General features: G+C 35.8%; 2 protein-coding genes and 1 long non-coding RNA gene across 3 annotated transcripts; 2 read left to right on the top strand and 1 right to left on the bottom strand.

Moving 5' to 3' along the window:
• The first annotated feature begins 1,056 nt into the window (after window positions 1–1,056).
• LOC133520419 (uncharacterized) lies at window positions 1,057–5,372 on the top strand. The gene is made up of 3 exons (XR_009799756.1): window positions 1,057–1,759; window positions 1,883–2,039; window positions 2,785–5,372. It is a non-coding gene; the product is annotated as an uncharacterized LOC133520419 (long non-coding RNA).
• Window positions 5,373–10,350: 4,978 nt separating this feature from the next.
• On the bottom strand, window positions 10,351–11,727 carry LOC133520418 (uncharacterized). Its single transcript, XM_061854810.1, has one exon. It carries the CDS (start codon window positions 11,052–11,054, stop codon window positions 10,593–10,595), a length of 462 nt encoding a protein of 153 aa, XP_061710794.1. The 5' UTR covers window positions 11,055–11,727; the 3' UTR covers window positions 10,351–10,592.
• A 5,778-nt stretch (window positions 11,728–17,505) lies between these two features.
• Window positions 17,506–19,011, top strand: LOC133520417 (retinol dehydrogenase 11-like). The gene has a single exon (XM_061854809.1). The coding sequence runs from the start codon at window positions 17,676–17,678 to the stop codon at window positions 18,627–18,629; it is 954 nt and encodes a 317-aa protein (XP_061710793.1). The 5' UTR covers window positions 17,506–17,675; the 3' UTR covers window positions 18,630–19,011.
• The last annotated feature ends 1,357 nt before the right edge of the window (window positions 19,012–20,368 follow it).

The raw sequence follows: 20,368 nt of genomic DNA, 5'->3' as shown, positions 1-20,368 counted from the left end.
CCGTTTTTTGCCATTTGGCTACGGAACCCTAAAAATGGACATGGGTCAACATAGGACCAACAAACAGGCTACAATTAAACAGTCGTTACGACGCGTTGGTCACATTCGTACTATTGGCAACGAGGACCTTTTCAGGTGGCAAAGGAATTGTAATAAAATAAATTTGGAATGGAATGAAATAATGAGAATATTTTTTAGTTTATTTTGCAAACTGTTAGTTTTCTAGTTAGGATTAATACCCTGCAACTAACTCTATACTGATAAAAGATACTGGCCACTTTTCAATAACTAGCCACTTTATACTAAAATTAATGATGTTCATACATAAGTAAACCGAATTTTTAATAGGTATATATAAGGTGGCCAGTTATTAAAGAGTGGCCAGTAATTGACGATTTACCCTACTCAATTTACGAAAACTGAAATTAAATCCTGAAAACGATACAAAAGGTTTTCCTTCTAACATTTTGAAAGATCACAAAGCGGAATTTACACGCGCCACGACGGTATGCAGAATTAGCTTGGCCCGACTCTTAGAGTTCGATATTATGCAAGCGTGTTATAGATGGTTTTATCCACGTGGTAAAATAACCGTCACTTTTTAACACCGCGGGATTGTAAGTGATGAACACCGTTTTATCACGCTGTCACGTAAGAACGACTTTTTTTGTTTATTTTTTTATTTATTTTTTTAACACAAAAACATATATTCTCAAAATAATGCCAGCGAACAAAGCTTCCTACGACTTAACTGCCGCTGTAATCGCTCTTACACTCTAATATTATAAGTAGGTTTATTGTTTATATTTTAAAGCCATACCTTATTCGTACTGATTGCTAATGATTTAAGGAGGTATTTTTTTATTAGGCTATTTGTGTGTCCTACTGCTGAGCAAAGACCTCCCCTCTCGCTTTTCAATCCTCCCTGTGCTAAAGAGGTAGAGTCTATTCGGAAAGAGAAGAGTCGTGGAATGTCTTGGGCCCCATACATTCCACGACTCTTCTCTTCCCGCACAGATTCTAATAAAGATATTTAATTGGTTTTGGTAAGTAGATATTAAGTAGGTACATTGAAGAGTGTTCGCTGGTGCGTTGATTTAAAATACGACAGCATGTTGAAGAATATAGGTAATTACCGTGTTACCCAATAACATCGAATTTATTTTAATACCAGCTTTGAGAAACATTATTATTGAACATAACGTATATTATTTACATGACAATGACTTCACCGTGCGAAAGTTTGAGCGACTTACGGACCCTCTTATAAAAATCACATGATTACCGTGTACAATAATTCAAATTCAGTTACGTCTATTGCGCAGTTCCCACCAGGCGAGATTTCTCCCCTAAGCAAGTACGTACAGGTAAACATAGATAGAAGGAAAGACGATCGAGGGGTCGAAATCAATGCGCATAAAGAAAAGGGAGGCATTGTGTGCGTATACGCAAGGAACGGCGAGTACACGTGCGCGCGCGCTCCCACGGTCACTCGGGAGCGGGGTGGGACTCGGGACCCATATATAAGGGTGCTGGGCTCACCTACAAATCACTTCACAATTGGCACAGATACAGTCATCGTCTCCGGGGTCCCCTTGGACCCCGGGAGAAGTGTTCAGTAGCGCCGAACCGTGTTTATGTATCGGAAAGTTTACCAAGTGGAAGTATTATTTCAAAAATTAACCGAAACAGTAACAACAGTTGAGTGGAGTTTTAACAAGTTCTGAAGGTGTATAAGCAGTTCATGGAATTCAAAATGGTGAGTAAACTATTTGTTTGTGCCTTTATCACTTGTATATTGTGCAGTTTTAAGGTAACATTTCCCGTGCACACATTAAATGAATTGCAGGGTATTAAACTAATATGCATTTTATTGTTACAGATATTGAAACAGTTGGAAAACCTTCCAATAAATTTGAGGAATTTCTTTTGTGTTTCCCGATGTTGCCGGTTGACGGTTCCAGCATACCTACAATTGAAACGAGAAACACATTTTCCATCACTACCTTTATCGACCAACACTTTGAGGACGCATTCAGGTGAGTTCAAGTGTTTTTCTCAAACCGCTATCTCCGTAGTTTTATAGAGATGTACCTAAAGTCAAGGTATTAAATATCGACATGGGTAAAGTGACTAAAATATGTACACACAACCTTAATGTATGGGAATAAGGTCGTGTATACATATTTTTGGCACCTTAATCGTATCGATATTGAATACTTTTACTGCACTTAGAATAGATTACTAGGTTACTCTAACTTAAGGGACCTTCCCTTAGATTAGCTTAGTTGACATTAGATTTTTCATTTCTCATGTTTTGAAAGTGGGTCATTATTGTTGTATAATTCCAAGTAGGTTTTTTTTTTTAATTTACGATGATTAATTAAAGTTTGGTTTTATATGGATTTGTTGGACAATTTTCATCCTAATATTTAAGTTCCATACATAACGATATTTTTGCCTTAATTGCTAATTGAAAGTTTTACACGAAGTACTGTGTAAGTTTATACTTAGTTATGTTTTCTTAATAAATATGTATTTTACTTTCCTCGTATTCGAAATGAAAAGTAGAGTGCTTAACTCGGGTGAAAGGCACTATTTCAGTCCCCGACTATTCACTCACTGCGCTCGAGCGCCAAACAACCTCGATAGAAATGAGTGCCTTTCATCCCTTGGTTAACAATCTACTATTATAACTTTTCTAGTTCTAGTTAGTTTCCGAGCAGCAAATACACTGCATGCCATTTACTGCTATGTTTTAAACTATGTTTTTTATCGTTGCAGACATTAAAAGCGATGGAAAAGTCTCCAAAGAATTTGACGAATTTCCTTTGTGGTTCCCGATCCCGATGTTGCCGGTTGACATCGGATTTCAACATACGAGTACTTAGCATCGAAACGAGAAACACATTTTCGATCATCGCCTTCATCGACCAACACTTTCTGGACGCATTCAGGTGAATTAAAGTGTTTTTATCCAAAAAAAATCTCCGTAGTTTTATAGACATGTAATTAGGATAGATTAGCAGGTTACTCTAGTTAGGTTCCTTAGGTTAGCTTGTTTGAAAATAGATTTATAACTTTTCAAGTTCTTAGATTAGGTATACCGAGTTAGTTCATACCTACATATTTCTGTAAAAGTTATTCATGATATAACTTGGTACGCGGAAAAGTTCGAAAGAACATCTCAATTCAAAAGATAAATTTGACATGCCTTAATGTTCGGTGCACATTGTTGTGTTTGCAAGTTACTTTCCCTGTTATCGTTCTTCTTGTTAGTTCTTGACTTCTTAATGCATTGATGTTACCATTGTTACTTTGTGTTGCATTTTAGTGTTTTCATCATTGAGACTGTTAACAAAAATTCCATCATTAATAACATAATGATTTAATTCTTTGGCATTGTTTTTGATAAGTTTTAAAACTCATTAAGTTTGATAAAAATCATCATCGTTAAATTTACTGTTTAAAAAAAGAGTAACGCGTTTTACGTGCTACGCAACGTTTAGAATTCTCAAGTTGTTAATTCCGTAGGTACTGTTACTTGTTACTGTTCTCTGTTGTTAGTTGTTATTGTTATTTTTTGTTCCAATGATTGTTTACATGTGTAACAAAGTTTGATGTTGAAAATCAGTTAATTAACGTGTTGAGTTACCATTGATGAAACTTGTAACCCTCATCAAATGCACTGAGCAATTACAAGCCTTCTGTCATTACATCAGCTGCTCCAAAGTTATTTTAAATTAAGAACCTTAGGTAACTTGTTAATCGTTATTGTTCATGTTTTCTTAATTTGTTGATTTTTTGTTTATTTTTGCATTTTGTGGTAGCCAGCTGGTCTGACTACACTTTGTTTCGTTTTAACTACTCCACTGTTCTCGTTTTGTTCTTTACCGTTACTTGTTATAATGGCTGTTTTTGTTTTTAATTTATTGTGTAATGGGTTAAAGTTCTTGTTCTCAATAGTTGATTTTTTGTTTTGTTCTTTAACGTCCCAAATTCACGTACCAAAATTGCCTTAACCAACTTACTGTTAATCAAATCCATAGTTCAGTTTATCTGGCATCGTTTAAAAGTTGAATTTTTGTTTCATTGTTAGCTTATCATAAAAGTGTTAAGTTTTTGTTAATGCCGTAATTTGTTTGTTGATTTCACTGTTAGCCGAAAGTTGAGTTTTTGTTTTGTGTTTCAAACTGAACTTTCATACCGATAGCCCATAAACCTCCGTAACAGCTATCGTTCCGAAAAAAATATACCACTTTGTATCTTTCACTCCAATATCTCTAAATGATTATTTGCTTTAAGTTCAGTACAGTTCTATTTCACATATAATACAATCATAATGTTTAATATACTACGCTGATATTGTATTTGTTATTATTTGTTTGAAACAATCACGATGTGCCTTAAATCAAGTGCCTGTTGTTGTTTCACCTTATTTGTAAGATTGTCTTAATTTCTCCTGCCAATGTTTTTCCTTATACGAAAAACGTTTTCGGGACAAATTCTTGTTGATATGTAGGTATAAATAAACTTTTTTGTGCTAATCTACTTAGCTTTCGCTGAAGTAGGTTAGAACATTGACCAACTATTTGCAATTTGTTAAAGACATACGGCTTGCAATGTCATATTCTGAGGCCTCCTATATAGACCAAATGTGTATCAGAGACGCTCGATAATAATATCGTAGACGTATGATTTTATCAATTACCAAATATTTGGCTTTAAATGTACCTTGTTTCAAAAGCCTAACGATGTTTTTATCCTCTATCACAGCTTTAAAATTTTCAATAGAAGTACGAATTTTGATCGTTTGTGCGTTACAGATATTACCAGGAAAAGCTAACCGTTTTTCCGGTTGTATCTCGGTCCGTATCTACAACATGTAAATACGGTAGCATCCACATATAACCCTTGAAACAGAATGGTAACATACAAAGGCATTGTTCGCGGGGATAAAATAATCGTTACGTATTCAAATTGTTACTATTGTTTACGTTAAGCCGTTGTTAATATCGTTAAAGTTAACTAGTTTTAAGCGTTGAATTGTTGTTAAGTTTGATTGTGATATTATTGTTAAAATTTCATGTGGCTGTGTATGTTAATTTTATGTTAAGTTTTCGTTTTAACTGTTCATTTGTTCGCCGCCGGCATTAAGGCTGAAACTAAAAGCTGTAAAACCAAAACATTGTTATTTAACTTTAATTTAAGTCTCTTATAAGTGTTTTGTATACTAATTAGGTTAAAACTGAAGCTTGGAATAAAATTAACAACTAGTTAAGTGAGTGTCAGATAATATAAGGATAATTTATTAGAGACGAATGGGAGAAATCGTGTTTGTGAATTGTGTGAAATAAAAAGAGAAAACACTCGATTATTTGTTTTATTAAACACTACACTGTTTCTTCTTTCCTGTATTTGTACCTACAAAAAAGATTTGTATAAATTTACACTTTATTCCCTTGTGACAGGGTTGCAAATACTATTTACATCGACGGAACCAACCCCTTCAGTTGAGGCTGCGGTAAGCGAGCCACCTGTCAGTCAGCTCGTACCAATTTAATGCATTTCTATTCTAATCTCTCTCTTTTTGTAATAATTTATTCGTACTTTGCAGCTTTTTTGTTCTACTTGTGTTTGGTTAGAATTATATTATTAAAGCGGGTTTAAGGTTTGACTTTGTGAAACGTGCGTATGTAATTTATAAGTAATTAGAGTCAGCTTCTGTAACAATGTGTTTACATTGTGTGTTAGTTACGTGTATGTAAAAAATTATCAGTGAGTTTTTATACGTACCATGACCGGATGAAAGTTAGACAAATCTATTTTTTTACTTATAGACATGCAAAGCAAACTTGAGGGATTCGATAAACCATTTAGTTGCCATAATACCGGGTGGTTTTAACATTTGACATTACCGAGGAATTAAAGCATTCACTTCCAAGCGCCCTATTTCCAATCATATAAAACAAAGTCCCCAGCCGCGTCTGTCTGTATGTATGTATGTTCACGATAAACTCAAAAACTAGTGAACGGATTTTCATGCGGTTTTCACCTATCAATAGAGTGATTCTTGAGGAAGGTTTAGATGTATAATTTGTTAAGGTTTTGTGTAACCCGTGCGAAGCCGGGACGGGTTGCTAGTATTTAATAAACATACCTAGCGTATTTTTGGGAATGTTTAAGAGGGAAGAATAGCTTTTCTCTAACGAAAATCGGTATTTTTGCTATGAAATACCGTTTCGGAAGAAAACTGTGTCCACTAACTAAATCTTAACAAATTGCTTTTGATGTCGTTTGCTTCAGCATATTCTAGGTTTCACATTATAAAAAAAAATAGTTTTGCAAATTAACTCTTTTTACTCTAGTTTTGCTAACCTAACCTAAAGCTAGTGTTTCATTGTGTCAAAAACATACTAAACATAATGGATAATGGAAAATATTTAGAAGTGGTAAAACGTTTTCTCTTTTTGTATGGACGATCATACTTCAACTTACAGCAATATTTGTATTCCTCGTAAACATTAGAAACCAAAAGATACCTAATATTACTTAGTGCACCATTTGCAGTTAGTTGGAGGCTTTCCAAGTATTCCAGTCTTCCAGTATATCTCTAAAGTAAATGTAGGCACGGTGATTATGCGCAGATACATGTGGCAAAACATTGTCCAGCGATACACAGCGCTGGTGTAATGAAGATAGTTTTAGGAACGGAAAACAAGAAGTTTCGATGCAATCTCACCGCTTACTCTGCTCTTAATTGCTTAACTTTAACTGGAGCCTCTTACTGTCGCAGATTCGTTTTAAGTTCATGCATACTTCACCCGTATAAGCAAAGACCACCTTGATAATAGATGGAGCATGTGAGTGAATCAAATTTTGTTTCTCTTTGCCATGGTTACGGTTATTGCACAATACATGAAGGTACAAATGGCGGACTTAATGCCTAAAGGCATTCTCTACTAGTCAACTAATCGTTTAAACCAGAAAGATAAATTAGATGCAGTGTCTTATAAAGTAAATGAATTTGTAACCGAGACTATATAGTCTGTTGAATAGAGTCTGTTCGGAAAGAGAGTAGTGGAATGGATTGGGCACCACAACTCTTTTCTTTCCGCACAGGTTCTATAAACTAAATTAGTTAGTTAGTTGTCCAGGGGCAGGAAAAGTCTCAAAATCCTGTTGCTATAAGGCATTTTCGTAATCAGGCATCTATGAAGCATGTTAGTAGAACGTGGTGCAATTTTTCTTCGAACAAACTGTGCCGTCCTAGAGACAACCCTATATAGGACAACGGGATAGTATTATAACACAAAAGAATAACCCTCTTACTCTTACTTATATTTGGTGAACACATATTGGCGACGCCATACTAGTTTAGTAAGAGCTCTTTCCCACTATCGTCCAGTACGGTTATCTGCAGGATCCCGTTTTAGTAGTATACCACTATACTTGCTAATGTAGTACCGTTCACGCGAACATTCTGTTTGCGGGATACTGCAGGCATACTAAAGAAAACTGGATCCTGCTGAAAATCGTACCTGCAAAAAACTTGACGTCAGAGGGAAAGAGCTCTAAGGGAGCGCTACCACTTATTCTAGTTGCCATCAAATTTATGCCCTGGGTGCGTAGCGAACATGCCAATCGTTTACGCTCCGTAGCGAACGAAACGCAACTGTCACTGTCGCACTAATACCTATGGAAGAGTGATAGTAGGGCCTGCCATCTTGTGGCCTTAATCGGAACCATAAACATATACATTTACACGTCACGTGTTTTCTTGTGCGTAGTAGGTTCTGCCATCTTGTGGGCTACATCGGAACAATAAACGTCACATTTACGCCTCGCGTCAAAAATCTGACGTCTCCTGTGCTGCCTCCTACAGTTCATGCACGCTCCCTATTATGTTGCTGTGCTAAGTTGTATGTTGGCTACGCACCCTGTAGTCATGTAGCATCACGCTCGCTCCGCGATTGATGAGGCATTTAGGGTCCTAGCTAAATTGGCTATTCAATACTTACGCTATGGATTGTCCAATTTAGCTAGATCCCTATTGTACATATGTGCAGTTTCCTTACAATCCAACACGAAATTTTAAAATGAGAACACTCCGTTTGTATGGGAAGGTGAAATTCGGCCGAGCTCGCATAAAAAAAGGTTGTTTTTTATTTACTCAATTACGCATTGAACCTGTCGGGACCATAGTTGTAGTAAAGGAGTTGGTCGGTTTCACGGTAGATTAAAAGTATCAACAACATTGAACAGCGGCGCTGGATGCAACTGTATTTTACGAATAGATAAGTGAAACGGAGTCTGAAGGTGGTGGTTCTACACGTACCGTACTACGAGATACCAGCTGCCCCGTTCAGAAAGTCGTATAGGTTTAAGGCTAAGTATATTGCATACGTTCTTTTTTAATCGCAAGATAGTGAGTCTGTTCTCGCTGGTCGTTTACTGGCGACGGTATCTAGGGGCCAATTCTGAGTTTTGCGCTAACATTTAATACAACTATTCAGATTCAGATATCTGAAATTGTTTTAACCGTGCGATACGGTTCAGAGGAAAAAGACTGCAATTGTATAGCTGCTTCGAACAGTTGTGTTGTCTTTAAACTTTGTGAGGTAACCACTCCTTTAACTCTTTTTGTTATAAAATGATAACCCCTAACAAATAGTTATATCACGTGAAATCAAACACTAATTTCCATACGTATTGTTATCGTCACAGTTTTTCTATTATACTTACCCTTTTTCTTTAAAACACGTAAGATAGTGAGACTAGTTAACTTAATTTTGAGAATCGCTAGTATGTTCTAAACCAGAAGCACTTCATATAGATCGGGTCATTCACGAAGACGCGTGCTTTGACTCGTATCGTCATGTTATTAAAGGTTAGATTTGACAAATCTGCGCGTCATCGTGGATGACACGAACTACAGGATGGGCAAATAAGAAGTATACATTTTGTTTTTAATTATTTTTACTATATTTAGTTCAAAGGTTATTAAGTATTGTTTTAAAAATATATTATTCAGGGTTGGCAAATACATGCGGAACATAATGTCTGCCAAATGTCCACCACTAACAGCAGGCAAATGAGAGCCCTTATCATCGCAATTTACAGCATATTTTCGCACATTTTCGGCGTAAGCTTAGTAAATTAGTGTCGAATGGTCGGTTTTAACTGTTTAAATTTCATCAGCTTGTTAGAATAGACACGTAATTTTCATAACCCCACAGAAATAAGTCAGGAGCTGCAAAATTTGGGGAATTTGAGTGCCAATCACTGTCACTGTTTCTCGAAATTAATCAAGAAAACAACGTGTTTTAAACAACACAAATTGAGAAAAAAATGCTTGCTGCTGGTATTTGGCAGAAATTATCTTCCGTTTACATTTGCCAACCCTATAAAAATAAAATTATGAAATAATATGTAATAATTTTTGCACTTAATATAATTAAAATTTAAAAGCAAAGTGTAGCACTCTTATTTGCCCACTCCGTATAATTTGGTAACACTTACGCCACTACAAAGCTTGCCAAGGCATTATTGTTTTTTTGCTTGAAATTCACACATTTAAAAGTTATCGATAGATCAGTTATACGATTTTTATATCGCATTTCGTAGTACGAACGTACTAGTATTAGTATTACAAAACAAATCCCTCCGACCGTGACTCGCGGGAAGCTCTGAAACTACTGAACCGATTTTATGTGGTTTTCAATAACGTATAACTTTATTCTTGGGGAACGTTTAATATACATACAGGGTTTATGTAAGTTATAAGTATATGTTATGTTGGTGTTACAGAAATTCGTTCAAGCGAATGAAGTGAGTCTTACGTGACAGATAGAGCTGTACCTGCCTATATGTTCATGGTATAATATGGTAGGATGTTTAAGCAGTACGTACGTGCAGGCGCCGTCTATACCAGAATAATAATTTGGAACATTTGAGCACATAAAGGCGGGATTCCACCCAGTGTGTGGACTGATGTGCGGCACATGCATGTTTGTACTGAATACAAGATGTAACGAAAACAGTGGTGATCTGTTTAAGAGCATATCGTTTTCTGATTAGGAAATAGTAGACATTTTTTTTGATGCAAACATTGTTTTTATGGGGCCGGTTGTCCAAGCCGGCCAACCCTCCATATATAGGACAGAAAATTAAAAAAAAAAAATTCTTCTACTTTTTCCTCACGATACCGGAATATTATGGATATGGATACCGGATTAAACAGATCCTGACTATTTTTGTTACACCATGCTTAATTATTTTTGTTATGCTTGTGCCGCACAGTGCCGCACACTGGTAAAATCCTGTCTTTAAATAAAATCGTGAACAACGTTGTTATTTTACAACTTTTATTAAACTGACCGCAAAAATAGTTTCAAACTTATTTCCATTAGGTTATGTATTATACATGTATTACCTGACGGAGCTCCGCAGTCTGTATATCTTTCCGTCGAAGTGTCTGCCAGTTGCAAGCGGATATGCCCGAGGGGTTCCTCCGCTGGCTAGGGTTGTTTTATGATCGATTTTGTTCTCTAACACTTGCTAAACATTCATGATAGTGCTTATAAATAGTTCTATGATTTTTCTTTCGGAATTCTTGGGAAGCTGTTGCGTAGCTGTTCGTCGTTGGCTTTTTTTTCAGCGTATCGGACGAGTTCCTGGACTTGACGCATGTCATCTCGAGCGACCGCGTCCCGGAGCGCCTCCAGCATCCTCACACCCTGCCGACTCTTCATCAGCTGCTTCTCTGTCCTCTCTTGCATGTTCATCAACCGACCCTCGTCTCTCTGCACTAGCTTCACTTTCTTCGTTATCAAACTCATGTAATAATCAATTTGTTGCTGCATTTCATCTACATGCGAGTGGAACTTATAGTCGAATATAATAATCAACAAGTACACGGCATACAATAAGAATAAACCGACTCCGAAAAAAAACAGTGTGGGACAGGTAGATGAGAGAAACGGGCAGTCTTCTTGCAGAGTTAGGCAGCTCCAAAGATACGATTTGTGGGGAGACAAACCCGATCTCTCCATGGTGATAACAATTTCGTTTATGATACTACGCGGACATTTTGTGCTAAAATTATTTTGATTGGGGTTGTCATTTTGACATCAACTTTATACAGATATGTTTGATTCAAGGTTTAATTACATTCATTCAAATAAGATCAAAATGTTTATGATTTTTTTTTCTGGTATACATGCAAGTTTTTTTGAGTATTAATAATAAGAACCATAGGAAATGAATTTAATTTCTAGATTAAATAGTTTAATAAATACAGAGTATCTGTAATTACCAGAAGTTGTTTAGAGGGTGTGTTGTTCAAAATTATCTGCACACACCTTTATGGCGTTATTAGTAAACGCTTTACAAGCTTAAAATAGCTATTAATCGTTCGTCTTAACTGTCACATATGTTTTTGTAAGAAAGGGATAAAACATAAAATAAGTAAATGAGGCTTGTAAAGTTTTATGAATAAGGGTGTCTCTTTCTCTCATCTCTTAACAATACAATTGTGTTCGATCATCCTGAACAACTCACTTAGTTACTTTTGCAGATGATTTTACAAGTACAGTCGCCGGCAGATATATCGGAGCGGCCAAGATGCTCACAAATATCTGAACATGCCTCTATTTCTAAGGCGTTAGAGAGCGTGGTCAGATATTGTGTTCTTATTATGGTAGTCACCCAAAATTTAACCACATTTAGAGATTTTATACCAAAAAGCGGCATATAAAGCCTGACCAGATTCATGTATAGTCGGTACAGTGTGTATCAGATTCGTGTTAACATTTTGTAGAATTTCAAAATATTGTTATTAGAGAAAGTTAATTCATTTTGCTTTATAATAATTACGTATTCACCAAAATCTGATTCCAAATATGTATTCAATATTAAAATATTCTTCAGATTCTTACTCCGTGACGTTAGATTTTTTACGCGGGACCTTATTTTTTGTACTGGCAAACATACACTTGAAAACTTGTAAATGTAAGCTATTTGTCAAAACGTTTAAATCAAAACCCAACAGGGCTCTTGAGTTAAAAGAAGCGACAGCCCTATTATAGTAGTTACTTATTTATGGTTAACAAAGTTATCATTTCACAGAACACTTGGCTTAAAGGACTTGGGTACAGGCCGATGTTATAAAAAATAATTTGACATGTTTTTTTGACATCTGTATAAATAAATCATTTTGTGCATTATTTCTGTTGCAAAAACAATGTAACAATTCTGTTCAATTTGAATATTTTTAGCTCTTACACGCCTAAACTTATAACAGTGTAAAGAGCCTGTTTCACAATGTCCAAGTAAAGTATTGGAAAGCTAATTGACAAATAAATTAACTGCCAGATAAAACTTCCTGCAAAACTTTGCACTTTATCTACCAGTTAAGCTTACTCGTAGATTGTGGAACGCCAACGATCACTTTCTTCGTCAGATTAGTGGCAAGTAGCTTATACAGGACTTTACTTGGATATTGTGAAACAGGCCCTTAGACTTGTTTAAGATAGAAAAAATAAATTATCCAACTTTAATAAGAAGTATCACGTTACGGCAACACAATGCGATAGCCCCTCCTAAGTGAGTGTTTTCTAAAGAATACGATACCGCTATCATTGAGGCGGAGTGGCATCGCTGACTGACAATAGCGTATAAAAGTGCACAATGCTCGCAAACGCTCCAGTTCACGCAATATCGGATTGCCTCGCCTGGCGAAAGACGATTCGCTGCACGACCTCTACAAAGAAATAGTGCAATGCAATGCCCAAAAGCGGTAGCTTCGGCCTCGCCTGACTCTGTAAACAGTCGCACTGGAAGTAAGGGATTTTAAACTTGAAATTTTAGTTTGAGTCGGTTTTATAGTTTTATATTCGTTTAGGCAGGTAAATATATAAATGAGACTTTATTTAAGATTGCATTTCATTAAAGAGCAAGCTAACGGGGTATGAAAATGTAAAAAGGAGCAAGAAAAGTTAATATGGGTGCCTAAATACTGTTACTAACGTAGAATAAAACGAAATCTCCGGCTTCAAAGTTACATGTGTCGGATCTAGATTCAGATCCGGATAATTGTATATCAGTTGGATCCCTAACTACCACTTATCAATAAGTATTTAGATATATTATAATCATCATCATAATCTTGCCTTATCCAATTCACTTAGGGCAGCGCAGCATGTCTTTTTTTTAAATAATACAATAAATAATTAAGTAATTTAGATAATACACAGCCATAACAGTTTCCACTTATAATTAATAATATTTATGATAGTTCGGACAAGACTTAATTAATTAGGTTACTACAACATCTATATATTTCTCAACATCTATACATTCTTCAACATCTATTTATTGCTTTACATTACAGACATAATTCTAACACGTAGGTATAGTTATCATTAACATTTTTACTTACAAGGATTTTTTTAAATCTTTTTTTTTTCATTCCAGGATACTTCTCTGTCGCCCGTCATCTAATCATTCACTTGCGCTCGATTCATATCATCTCTCACACAGTATGTACACACACAGTCCGATTATGATATCAGCGTAAAAATATTTGCTGAATGTTTCTGCTTCATCGTGTATCAAATACCTACTATTTTTAACGTAGGGTAACGGCGCCTATTAACGCGGGTATCAAAATCGACGTCTAACACCGCGGTGTTTACAAATACGCAATTTGCAAGCAAACAGATCTATTCTCTAAGAAATAAAGCATACACAAAACAAGCTCATTCATTGGTCTATCGTGCCCATTAGTGTGCATTTGTGTGAGTGTAACAAAAAACTCGCGATTCGTCAGTTTGTGCGACGGCGGCGCAAGAACCGGTTGTTCCATACAGACGCGTGACTCCACAGGTAAGTGCACTCCAATCTTACTTAGTGTTTTACGTAATAGTTATGGCAAATAAACTAGTGCAATGCCTTTTAAGAGGTTGTGTATTGTTTTCTACACGATTTTGAATTACTTTTAACTTAGTTTTTGACCGGGAAATACGTTTAAAACTGAAAATAAAATACAGCGGTGATAGGCGCCAATTACTTCTGTGGTAAGTAATTCCGTGGTATGCCACGTTAATAGAAAAAGTGGTAGTTTTGTTATTTACTCTTTAGTTTTGGTACAAATTATCAATTTTATAATTTCTTTTATTTATTCCAATCTTGATCTATTCACGCTATTAAAGAGCTATTTCCGTGGTATGGGAAGTATTCAACTAATCCTTAATTTTTAACAAAAACTTCAGCACCGATTTCCTTGTTTCTATGGGAACCCTTAATCTGTCAACTTTTTTTTATTTTGAGTTAAAACCTAAAATTTACTTGCCAGTTATGTGATTTTGTCTTTACAAGAAGCTTGTAATATACGTGTTTGATTTGATTTGAAAAAACATCTGTGTTTTATTCTTTTTATGGGTCGGAATTAGGTTTAATTAAACTCCAAATTAAGCCTATTACCGATGGTATGATCAGATTACCCTCGGTAATAGAATGTATAGAAATCTATTACCGACCCAGAGAAATATCGAATGGGTCGGTAATAGGCTCTTAAAGAGTTGTCTATTACCGAGTGACTATTTGGTATTGTATTGAAATATCGCATTTAGGGTACCGCAAGTACAGATTTCGTTGATAAAATTTAGACTTCAGTTATCATTATCAGATTTAAATTCTTCTGTTTTCTGATTCAGTTATTACTCTGACAAGGAAGGGTACCCAACTGCCGGACATTTCCGATTAGATTTTTTTTATATAATTTTATTTATACAGTAGTCCAAAATCTCAGACATGATTTTTTTAGCTATAAGAATCAGCAATAAGAAAAGTACTGTGATTTGTTAATTATAAACGGGTAAATTATAACACATAATATGTGAGAGACTTCATTTAACTTAATTACCTTATCAAAAATATTAGAATTAAAAAATTCCATGTTTTTATATATAGTCGAAATTTTATAAGGTGGACGTTTACCATTTCACTGTGATAAACTTTCACTCAGGTGGTAAACGTCCAGCTTATAAAATTTCGACTATAATTTACGCTGTGCCTTATGAGTAAATGTTACTTACTTGTTTTTTTTTGTGCAGCTAATTATGTCAGTAAGACAAATTCTTATCAATCTTTATAGCATTTAAAAATTACTTTATTTAATAACAGGCAGGCCTATTTGTCATATACGTCCTTAGTAAAACTTTACTAATAGTAATTTTTGTTGTTTTACATGTAAAACATTCAACTTATAACTTGTTATACAGGTACTCGTGGGTACTTGGTAAGTTAACTATTTAATAGTATTTGATTGTGCCAAAGTGTAATTATAATCTCTTCGAATATATCTCTTATTTTTAAACATACTCCTATAGTTTTATTTTTTATTTTTGTGTCATTATTAAACTTAATGACACAAAAATAATATACAGAATCCACGTCGTTATTATTGTTTTAACCCTCGGTATTAGGTTTAGAATTTTGAGTTTGGTTTCTGTTAACGAGTGCAGAAAAATCATGCCAATTGTACCCTCGGTAATGAAAGCTCAATTCGCGATAGTAGAATCACAGCCTGTCCCTTGCCACGGTAATAGAAGATTTGGTAATTTTGGCTTCAAAAAATATTTTAATACATATAATAACCCAAAATGAATCCAAAAACGTGTGAAACGGAAAGTTCATTAAATGCTCTGATGAAAAAAAAATTCCTGGCGTTTAGACAGCATTGATACCCTTAATTTTTGGATCTCTTTTGAAAAGTTCCTTAACTACCACGGTAATAGGTGCCTTTACCCTATTTAAGGTTAATTTACTTCCTAACCTGACTTAAAGTAGGCACCTAAGAACTCAGTTCTTCACACTTTAAATATCCAGGATATTCCGGCTTTGTTTTAAACTGGACTCAAAATATTTGAATAATAAAGTTCACTAATATATTGTAATGTAAGTATGAGCTGGAAAACGGTCCAACAGATAGGTTGAAATTTAACGTAGGACTGCAAAAAACTTTTCGTATATTCGAGAGTTAGGCGTTCAACTCTGCTGTCCCCATTTTTCGACGTTTTGCTGGCGTTTGAGTATATTTATAAGTTTTGCTGATATTTCATCGATGTCAAAGTTTTGAACATAAAAATGAGGTTCTCTGTCATCGATGTGATTTATAATTTAACTTAGAATATAGTTTCATTTGTCAATTTATCTTTACCTACATGTTAGATATCGTCAATTCATCATGATGAAACAGAATGTAAATGGAAATATTATAATTTAACTTCTAACTATATGTAGCTTTCAATGACCTTTGAAAATATGTAAGTAAAAAAGGCTTTATATCAACTGCTAAAATTAAAAAAGTTCTTCACCAGACTCGATGTAAATTGTTTTCAAAAATAAGCAGTTCAAAAGATACGAACATAAAAATTCAATTCTTAAATGACATCGTGGCCATACAGGTATCTATAGCTATTCGAGTCGATACGTACAAGGGGGAGAAACTGTTCCTTTCGGATATTCTCGGCTCCGTTCGGCTCAGCATTGCTCCGAGCAATTATTAGGGTTCGCACAACTTGACGTCCCTTTTGCGTGTACGACCACAGCTAAGATAATAACTTGAATTTTGACAACCCTAAATAGCCGAAGGAGATAGTACCATACATAAGAAAGAGACAGCATGATTCGTCCCTAAAGGGGCCCACTGATTACCAGTTCGCTGGACGATATCGGCCTGTCAGTTATTTGCAAAGGCCGATATCATCCGGCGAACTGGTAATCAGCCGGCCTAGCCAAGGTGAAAATCGCTATCGCTTCGACAACGAATCGCTTAGTGCCTCTCTATCACTCTTCCATATTAGTGCGACAGTGACAATTGCGATTCGGAGCGTAAGCGATTTGCACGTTGGCTACGCGGCCGCGGCCTGTCCCCCTTAAATCGCTGTTAAACTTCGGTTTTGTAGGAAGTTTATTTTCTGTACGGTAATACTATTACTTATTCTGTGACGTCACGTAAAGTTATTAAAACAGATTGAATTTTGCGACATGTTGTGTACCGACGGATTCAGGTGAAAGTTTGATGTGTTGCACAACTTGCACAACTTTCCTTTGTGGATAATGGACCGCGTTACAATATTTGACGTAATCCAAGGGGCCTACCGCGAAAACTGAAAATCGCAAATTGCGGGGATCTTTCTCCATCTAATGATGGCATAATAAGACTGACAGAGAAAAATGCCTGCAATTTGCGAACTTCGATTTTCGCGGTTATAGCTCAGCTGCGCGTGGTTGATTCGCTCGCGGCATTTATACACGTGGAGTCATTTCTGAGCTCCAGTCAGACTATAATTATTCTAGATCGTTGTTCAAAGTCACATAATTACTCGTACACTACGACATTAGACCTATTTACTCGTGCTGTCGATCTTAAACACCGTACAATAAAATTATTCATTATTATGTATGTGTAATGAGATAATGACTGGATGAAAACCACATATATTATTGCCCGTTTAGTAATTCCTATGCATGCGGACTGATTCCACGCGTGGATAATACTTATCTTTTTTATCGGATAAAACATGTGTACAGCGATATAAAACTGATTGATATTGCGGTAAATTTAATTATATTTACTTAAGTGTTAAAAAGCAGTGTGTCCAGGAATCATGTTTTTAGTCACATTATTAATTATAAATTTAATATTTGCTGTTATTGCATGGGTGTACTGTAAATTGACTAGCGGTATATGTAAAAGCAGCAGGCATTTGGTGGGGAAAACGGTTATAGTGACTGGAGCGAATGCTGGGATCGGGTATGAAACGGCCAAGGATTTGGCGGAACGAGGCGCGAGGGTGATACTGGCGTGCAGGAGCGAGACCCGCGGCCTCGCAGCGAGGGATCAGATAACCGCTGCTACTGGAAACACTGATGTCCACTACCAAAACCTCGACCTCGCATCATTGAAATCAGTCAGATCATTCGCAGACAACATCCTCAAAACCGAAAGACGCCTCGACGTCCTCGTGAACAACGCAGGCTGTTATGCATCAAATTTCGAGAAAACTGAAGATGGATTACTCGTCGACATGCAGAGTAATCATTTCGGACCTTTCCTGCTGACTAATTTGTTACTTCCACTACTTAAATCCTCAGCACCAAGTCGCATAGTAAATGTTTCATCAGTCGCACACATGGGGGCTGTTATTGACTTCGATAATCTAAACGCTGAAAAGGAAACTAAAGAAACCTATAGCAAAATCACAGTGTATTGTAATACAAAAATGTGCAATATCTTGATGACAGTAGAATTGGAAAGGCAGTTAAAAGGAACGGGTGTGACGGCTAACGCTTTACATCCTGGAGGTATCGCAACGGGGATTTCAGCTCACGATCGGCTAATGCAATACGTTTTGTTTTTCTTGAAGCCATATTGTAAAACGCCGTGGGAAGGAGCCCAGACCACTATCCACCTAGCCGTGGCGCCGGAACTCTCTGATATTAGTGGTCGATATTTTAGAGACTGTAGAGAAGTAAAACCGAGCAAACAAGCTCAAGATGCTGAACTGGCCCGAAGACTTTGGGAAGAATCGGAGAGACTCGTTAAATTAAAAACTGCATAGTCAACTAGGTATTATATTAAAATAAACAAGGAAGGTGATACTTTTATTTCAAATTTCCGAGCAATATTTAGGCCTTTCTCAATTCAATTTATTTATTGCAATAATGTTCATTGTATACAGATGGATAGGTCTTTTCTTTACCTTAAAAATTATTAACAGTTTTTGCACAAAAGTTAAACATTTATTTTTCCGTTGTTTTCGATAGTTCTAATAAATATCATCTTTCTTTCTCCTTTCACAATTTTTACATGTCTTTGTTTAGCCCGGTGGTTGACTGGCAGAGAATGCTATTAGGCATTAAGTCCGCCATTTGTAATTTTTTTTTTTGTGCAATAAAATTTAAATACATAAAAGCTAAAAATATGAAAATAGCTACCAAAAATGCGCATTTTTATTTTTGATCGAACTCATCGATAAATTTTTTGTAAAAATTAAAATTCAAAAATATGCCATCCACGATCCAGGGCATGTACAGCCATCTCGCTCACGCTTACGCTCAGTGAGAGTGAGAGAACCTGAATCGGCGGGGACTGAAAACACGCATGCTAACCATAATACAAGGACAAGGCTGCTAGTTGTAAAAAAATAGCTCGTTGCAGTTTACATTGTCACCAGCGCGTAATTAGAGCACCTAATAACTGGCAACTAAACGGACCCTACCTAAGGCCTGTACCGAAAAAAAAAACTGTAAATTTCAAGCCGCTGTAATCTTGTTTCTAAGCAAGATGGCAACGGCTTTCTTACCGCGATAAAAAATCTTATTATATATTCCAATATAAATAATTCTGGTTTTACGCTGTGTGACGTTACACCAGTAAATAGAAGATATCACTGAAAATTGGTCTTTTCCAAATAGCAAGAAAATTTGCAACATCCTATATGCCTGATGTCGAAACACAATTACCTCGAAGTTTCGTGCATTTCATAATAAATAACTAATTTAGTATGTAGTGTCTTGAACAGAGGCCTCGAAACGGCAGACCTCTAGGAACAAGTCACGCTGGGCCCATCACAAAGATTGCTAATAGAAATGCGAAAGCGAAGCATGCCTGTTATAATTATCGTAAAAACTGGGGTACATATGCGGCTAAAGCGGAACGAACTACGAAGAAAGTACGAAGGTTAGGATAGCTAAAGTTACAGAAAATGTGTGTTACTTAATTCTAGGCCAAGTCGAAAATCATAAAATTTCCTTCGTACAAAAATCGCATTTGGTAGTTGACATGGAATAGAGCTCTAAACGTCCTGCAGTGCCGTTCTCTCAACTATTATTGGGCTCAAATCAAAAGTGTATTAAAAACGAAGAATGAAACAGCCAAAAAACATTAACAATTCCAGCAGGTGATGGGCTGATGCAGGAAAATGTGAAAAACGGGTCCGTAAAAAGCTGTCACTGAATGCGCTAGGAAGAAGCTGCTTTTCACTACTACAGAAAAATAAATAAATAAATAAACTGACAATTATCTAAATTAAAAGTAGATTTTTTATTGTAGCTATTCGGTACACCCCTTACTAATGTGAAAGTCAGCATTCAGTTAAATAGTTACGAATATTTTATCATTTTATCGTTATCAATTATCACGTGCTTGTGTAGTCAATACCGATTGTTTTTTATGGTTTATCTTTTGTGTATTTTTTTATCTTTATCTTCTAAAGAAAAAAAAAAGTTTCTACGAATAAGATTATGATAATATATCGAACTATGCTTTCGGTAGAAGTGTCAAGTAATCATTACTTAT

Source organism: Cydia pomonella, chromosome 8 (genome assembly GCF_033807575.1).
Source record: "Cydia pomonella isolate Wapato2018A chromosome 8, ilCydPomo1, whole genome shotgun sequence".
NCBI classification, from domain to species: domain Eukaryota; kingdom Metazoa; phylum Arthropoda; class Insecta; order Lepidoptera; family Tortricidae; genus Cydia; species Cydia pomonella.
The sequence above is the reverse complement of the archived record's forward strand: the minus strand, read 5'-3'. Positions and strand labels throughout refer to the sequence as shown.

What these genes read in the sequence shown, in the direction of transcription:
- LOC133520418 (XM_061854810.1), bottom strand. Translation starts at nt 11,054, where the DNA reads ATGGAGAGATCGGGTTTGTCTCCCCACAAATCGTATCTTTGGAGCTGC.
- LOC133520417 (XM_061854809.1), top strand. Translation starts at nt 17,676, where the DNA reads ATGTTTTTAGTCACATTATTAATTATAAATTTAATATTTGCTGTTATT.